Source organism: Littorina saxatilis, linkage group LG9 (assembly GCF_037325665.1).
Source record: "Littorina saxatilis isolate snail1 linkage group LG9, US_GU_Lsax_2.0, whole genome shotgun sequence".
Taxonomy (NCBI): Eukaryota; Metazoa; Mollusca; class Gastropoda; order Littorinimorpha; family Littorinidae; genus Littorina; species Littorina saxatilis.
This window is the reverse complement of record NC_090253.1, coordinates 38,452,121-38,459,413: the sequence shown is the minus strand read 5'-3', so window position 1 is coordinate 38,459,413 and position 7,293 is coordinate 38,452,121. Positions and strand designations below refer to the sequence as shown.

The window sequence follows — 7,293 nt, the reverse complement described above, 5'->3', positions numbered from 1 at the left end:
GAAGGTCAAGGTCACTTTAAGACAAAGGTCAAGCATGAGAGTCGCATGGGCTTTGCTTTGTTAAGATTTTTTACCAAGACACATGGATTTCTTTACCCGGCTTGGTCACATTTTTCATAGGGGTCAATGTGACCTTGACCCTAACGATATGTGACCAGATGTGGCTCACTATGAAATTCTAACAAACGCCCCACTCAGTGTTTAAGTTTGTAAGAGATATCGTCCATAGTAAAGTTAAAGGGGCAAGCTCACATCAAAATATGTCTACAATTCAACTTTGAAGGGCTCCTCTGACCTTGACATTGAAGCGAGGTCAACCAAAATGGTATCAGAAGATAAGGCTTTCTTTTTCTTGTATACCATACAAAACTAAGCCCGCTGTTTTTAATTTGTTTTCCAGAAAACTGGCACAATGTGAAATTTTGCAGTTTTTAGACCACATTAATTCTCCCTGTGACCTTGACCTTATGGTAAGGTCAAGGTTCTCAAGTATCTTTTTTGAGCTCTTGGGGTCATACAACATTTTGCAACATTTGGTGTTTCTTCACTTCATAGCGTTGGAGAAATATCCAAAGGTAATGTTCAGTACAGACAGATAAAGACGGGCAACGGACAACGGCTGGACGACCAGGGTGAGTATGTACGCTCACTTTTGCTACACATGCGAGTAGCGGCTATTATCCGTTGTTCACAAAACATTCCTATATAATGTTTGGAAACAATGGTAGGGATAAAAATCAACCGTTTCCAACTGTGCCAAAAAATCAAAAAGACGCGTTCTATAACGGTCAAACGGTCCCTTAACAGACTTGGGCGGGGTCATCTAACGGTTGGCAGACAGCACAAACACCCTGTGACTGCTCGCAAGGAAAAAATAAATCTGGATGGCAGTATGGCTACAACTACGTCGTTTAGTGTAACCATAACCCCTGAATGTATGAACAGCAGAAAAGGCTGTCTTTGACGTCACTGTATAATAAGAAGCACAAAAGGGATTTTTTGGAACTTTCTCTTGGTTGGAGACAAACATGTCCGCAATGCATTCGTGCATCAAGCTATCCATGCAGTCGTTTATTGTTGATTCTTTAGCTCCTCTATGGCAGGGGGATTTTCAATTTGTTTTCCTTCAATTTCACTATGGGAGTTGTTCTTAACATACGTTTGTTAAGAAAATTTTGGCTGATTGTAAAACAGCTGTAATATACGGCAGTCCAGGTTGTCCTTCAACTGTAAAAATGAAATAATGCTCTTTAAAGTATCATTTACAACAGTGGTGGCTGTTTTCACAAGTATGCTACAAAAAACACGACAATACATAATACATAAGGAAAAGCCCTATGTTTGGTCAGTTGGTGAGATAGGTAAATGTTATTTTTGTGTGACAGTTCTGATGGTTTTCAAAGGGCTAATTCTTTGCTTTTCGACATATGCCCAACTGAAAACGCTTTAGCAACTCAAGTGCACACGACAACCATCTAAATAGACTACATGTTCGCAGAAAACACAATACTGAATATAGAGGGAAAAATAACGGCTCTTTTTAAAAGCACTTTTAGTAGTGAAGTACTTTTAGGATTGTTTGGAATTTTTTACCAGCAGACACCCTTTTACTGCTGAGTGTCTTAGTATTGTAAGATGTGTGATTTGAATTTTGGTTTAAAGGTGCCTTTGGTTTGAACACCCCTACCCCTACGAGGCAGAAATACAAAGAAATAGAAGGAAATTGAGCCTATTTGGAACCAGACTTTAGTATGTTCCCATGGGGGGATTCACGGTGCGAATGACACTGCGTCAGCTTTTTCATTTATCTTTAGTATTTTCTTCAACTTTAACTTTTAGGACCATGTATGAGGTTGTGGCAAGCTAAATACACAACACGACGACGTCTCGGAAAAATAGTAAGGATTATATAGGGAAAAACAACAGTGTCAGTTAAAGTCCGTTTTGAAGGTGTTAGTGGTTGGGGATTTTGAAAAGCATCAGACATCAGGCAGATACAATCCTTTCTGCGTGTTCTGGTGCAGAAAGAGTTTTCAGTTTATACATTGGGGTGACCAGTAGATACCATTTTACAACCATACCCCCAAACGACATTTACAGAGCCCAAAGAAGGATTTGGGTCAATTTCAAAGCCATTTTTCCGTATGAAGCGCCAACTTTATATGAAAATGTGTTTAATAAACATCAAAGGACTGAGGTTGAACTTTCTGATAAGGGACATTTTAAACCTAGTCATTGTCACTTCAACGTTGTTCTCTAATATGCCTGGACTATATCAGGGCGGTGCTGCTTTGACATATAACGTGCGCCACACACAAGACAGAAGTCGCAGCACAGGCTTCATGTCTCACCCAGTCACATTATTCTGACACCGGACCAACCAGTCCGAGCACTAACCCTATAATGCCAGACGCCAGGCTTTAGCCTGTCCTTAACTGGGCAAAGTCGACTACGTGAAGTATACTTCACAAAGCAGGCCGCACGAAGCTTTAGCACTGAGTGTTCAGTTAAAAAGACTTGACGAAGTCGACTTCGGGCTCAATTAAGGAAGGGCTTAACACCACGAAATTGTGGGTCTTATTCATTATATTCACATCTTGATTATGTAACTGCCAACAAATAGGGCTCAGAAATAATTGTATTTTAACAAGAACACGTACAAAAACTTTTACAAACATTTACAAAACTTTAACATTTTACGAACATCCATAAAAACTTTGACTCCGGCCAAACTTTTCAGCATTAGCTGAATACGCTTTAGGTAAATACTTAATTTGGGTACATGATTGAAGGATTTCCTGGTAATTTCAGCATACGAATTTAAACAACCAGGTACCCTTATTTCTTGGGAATAGCATGTAAATTAATATGTAAGCGCCTAGGGCTATATCTAGATTAGGCGCATAAAAAATGATCACAATAATAATAATAATAAGAATAATAATAATAAGAATAAATGCAGTTGTAATTTATGCTCAGTAGAATTCTCATTTTAAGTCTTATTGCATTGTCAATGTTTTTGTATAGTTTTCTCAACGTCCTTCATTCTGCGTATCACCAGTGACGTGTTGGTTCAGTTCTAGCTGTAATGCTGCTGCGTTGGCAGTTTCAATCCTGCAACTGAAGCCTGCAAAACAGAAATGCAAAATTGTATGCCTTTCTTTGCCCCTTAATTCACACCAAAACCTGGACAGTTGGTACACTGTATGTCTGGCTATGCCTTCTTTCAGAATGTCAAAGGTTTTGACTGAATGTTTTAACATAGGCTAGGGATCGAGATGAGGATGACGGTGTATGTGTGTGTGTGTGTGTGTGTGGTTTTGTGTGTGTGGGTGTGTGTGTGTGTGTGTGTGTGCGCGTGTGTGTGTGTGTGTGCGTGTGTGGTTTTGTGTGTGTGTGTGTGTGTGTGTGTGTGTGTGTGTGTGTGTGTGCGTGTGCGTGCACAGCGATTCCTAGAAAACTACCCGACACATTTTTATGACATTTTGCATGTGAGTTCCTGAAGATAATGTCCCGAGTTTTTTCTCATTTTTTTTATAAATGTATTTGATGAAGTCATATCCAGCTTTTTGCAAAAGAACTTCATGACCAACTCCATTTAGAAACAACAACAAAACAAAGAGAAGAATTCTAACGAGTGTTTACATATGACAGAGAAGGAACGTAGTTTTAACATTCATTTACTTTCCATACGACACAAATGTGTCCACAATTTTACCATACCATTGCATCTTCAACACCATATACTCACTTGTTTCAGTGTGCATGCGAGATTCCAAGCGTCGCAGCAGGTGGGCCTCTTGGGCTTTGTTCCGCTTCTCCATAACGACGTTGAAGGTGTAGAGAAAAGGGTTGAGCGCTGAGTTGAAGGGCAGCACGAAGATGGCCACGGCCACGTTGACCTCTCCAGGGATGGGGGTTCCTGTAGCCGACAGCACACCCAGCAGACCTATTGGAAACCAGCACAGAAAGTCCGACACAACAACAGTGATCAAACGACGGGCGATCCTAATTTCCTGAGACTTCTTGCTGGTACCTGCGGACATGGTATTGGTTCGTATTGACCAAAACACTGAAGCCTGACCCACAGCGATGACAAGAAACAATACCAGATTGAGCAGGATCATGACACTGAAAGAGTAGCTGTAACCAGGGAAACCCTCACTGCTGGTGAAAGGCAGAGGAATACAGATGCCAGTTTGACTGTAGAACTCCCAGTGTGACGTAATGGGCAGTAAAGGGACGGCTGCCAAGGCAAGTCCAACTAACCAGACAGCGCCACAAGTGATCAAGGCAGATGTACGTCTGAAGTGAAACCTGCTGAAAGGAAACCGAAGGACAATGAAACGATCCAGGGTGATGAGGCAAATCATGAGGGCCGACACCTCGCTGGACAGCAAAGATAAAAACCCAGCAATCTTACAAGCTGTGCTGCTTTTCCACTCATCATCGTGCCACAGATACTCTCCACGGTAAACAAGATCAGCCACCCCTACAATAGCCAGGTACACTCCCATACACAAGTCAGCGATAGAGAGGTTGGTTACAAACGTACTGAAGCTTCCCATAACTCTGCTGTCTGTGTTCAGATACACTCTGGCTGCAAAACTACCAATGTTGCCAACAATTGACAACAAAGCAAAGATCCACAGAAAAGTACGGTAGATATTGGATCTGAGAAGGTCCTCACATGAAGCGATCAAATTCTGCACTGTATGGCAGTTCTTCAAGTTGAAGCTTGCAGGTAATACTGCCTCACAACAAAGTTTATAATTGTCAGTTTGCACAGACTTAAGAAAGTGAAGGGCTCTTAGCAGATCGTTTGGAAAATATTTCAGAGGAGAACCCCGCGAATCAAAGGTTTCAAGCTTTGAAGTGAACTTAAACCCTTCAATTGATATCGTTGTAATCCTGCTCCAGGAAATATTCAGTGTTTTCAAATCTGGACAAGATATGAATGCACTACCACTTACCAGCTGTAGAGCTGTGTGTGATAAATCAATACTCCATAACTTTGTTGCTTCTACTTCAGGGGAGTCAGAATCCATAATGTGCAGCAGAGGATTGCCTGCTAGAACTACAACTCTGAGATTGGCCATATTGTAAAAAAGTCCGATATCAAGGTGACTTAGTTTGTTCCAGCTCAAATCCAATTGTTGAAGATTCGGAAAGGTCGTGTTGCCTGGCAGGCTAATAATATCACAACCAGTAAGACGCAGGTGAATGAGATACAGGTTGTCAGTGAAATCATCAGGTGTCATACCAGAGCCACTGGCATCCAGGTAGCGAAGTGCAGAGTAAGAGCTAGCAGAGAAGCTGGTGCTGCAGACAAAGGCCAGACCCTGGCAGTGACACTGGTCAGGACAGGAGAGGTCACACAGCAGTTCATCGTCCTGCTCTGGACACTGGGGCACGCCGTCACACACGTTGTCAGCGTGCAGACACACCTTGGACCCCCGACAGCGGTAGAAACCTGGACACGTGTAGCTGTCACACCTAGCTTCATCCTCACGACCCGGACAGTCATCTATACCGTTACAGCGGAGATATATTGGTAAGCAGTAATCATTTTGGCAAAGAAAGTGTGTTGGGGGACAACGATTTGATTCCTGTTTCTCCACCCAAAATCCCCCCGCACCATCCAAATAGACTGAACCTGGTGGGAAAGCAAGTGTCCCAAATTGTAATTCTTTATATGTCACCAAACAGACTGAGTCTTCGTCAGAGCCATCATAGCAGTTGACTTGACCATCACATAGATGATGGTCAGGAAAGCACTGACCGTTTTCACATGTCAAAAAACCCAAGGTGCTCGTGCATGGGGGATACCAACAAAAGATCTCGTCTGAATTGTCTGGGCAGTGCTGTTTGTGGTCGCATACTAAGCTGTAGTGAATAGCATCACCGCTTTCCTGGCACAAAAACATGGGTACTTTCACAGCGTGTGCTTCACATGAGTTGAGAGAATCTGCTACAAAGCATTCTGCCTGGAAATCACACGCCTGGAAGTCTCTGGTCACATGACCCGATGGACACTGAACTACACTCACATTCCACATTAGTCTCGAGGGAGTAGCCGGTTGCCTGTCAATTAAGACGGCCGAGTTTATGGATCGAGAAATGGGGTCTCCTTTATCAAATTCGCAAAAATAATCCCGCCACATTTTTTCGTCACAGGAAATATCGTTTAAGTAGCGTCCAAGAAGATTGTAGTGGACACAGGTGGGATGGCGATGTTTGCTAGCATTTTGAAAGATAAAGGCTGTCCATCCAGTCACCCATTGCCAGATATTCTTATACATTGTCGCTACTGGCGGTGCTTGGGACCAGCTTACCGTCTGAAGTCCTACGAAATTGTATTTTGAACCTTTGGCAACATAGACAAGCAAATGACGGTACCTAGCAAATTCTTCGGCAGTTCTAAATGTGATCAAATTCTGTCCTTGCCGATTGCAATCATCACGAGCCTCAAACCACGTTACGGAACGATTGACGCGAAACAGGCGATAACATTTATCCACAGCATCAATGTAACCTTTTCCACATTCGTTGCTATGGTACGTGCAGTTTCGTTCGTCCTCTCCGCCCTCGCACTCTTTCAGCATGTTACAGTTCAGCAAAGGCTCAAAACGGTGAAAGTGAGGCACGGAACAGTTGAAGACGTTTCCTGGTAAGGGCTTAGGTTCCTGAGAACGGGGTAGAACACTAAACATTATTTTGAATCCTGGGCCTGCAACGGAACTGTCAGTGTGAAAGTCTATACGTAGTGAAGAATGATAAATCTTTATTCCTTCCCCTAAACTCCCACAAAGCGTCCTCGTTTTGTTTTGAGGCACCTCTGTAAGCAATACGTAGTCATACTGACACTCATTATCATCTTCAATCATAAACTGACTGAAACTCACAATCAGTGACTCTCCATCAGTAATTTTCAAGAGAAATTCCCCGTCATAGTTGTGTGGATAATTTTGTTCTTCGTTGAATCCAGGCGAAGTTACATACGATACTGTGGCCGACATCTTGAAAAAGGGTAAGTAGGGATCTTTCTGCAGGAAAGTATGTATTGTAACGAATAACGGCTTAAACGGAGAATGGCTCTCAAAACGCCATTTCATTGGATTGGTAGAAACCATAGAAACAGTAGTGTTTCGTAACATCAAGCTGTCGATGATAATTGGACTTGGGATCTCGTCCTTTTCACCCTTCTCGCTTAAAGTCAGTGTGAAATTCCCATCATAGGTTTCTGCTAACTGGTCAACCGTCACGCTGACGTAGTATCCTTCAGGCAGGTAA

The 7,293-nt window shown here is 42.6% G+C and overlaps 1 protein-coding gene across 1 annotated transcript; it reads right to left on the bottom strand.

The window, feature by feature from the left end:
• Nucleotides 1-3,024: 3,024 nt before the first annotated feature.
• LOC138976912 (G-protein coupled receptor GRL101-like) lies at nt 3,025-7,019 on the bottom strand. Its single transcript, XM_070349806.1, has 5 exons — nt 6,906-7,019; nt 6,536-6,686; nt 5,264-5,473; nt 3,752-4,750; nt 3,025-3,127 (listed from the first exon to the last, which is right to left on the bottom strand). Exons 1-5 carry the CDS (start codon nt 7,017-7,019, stop codon nt 3,033-3,035), a joined length of 1,569 nt encoding a protein of 522 aa, XP_070205907.1. The 3' UTR covers nt 3,025-3,032.
• Between the last annotated feature and the right edge of the window lie 274 nt (nt 7,020-7,293).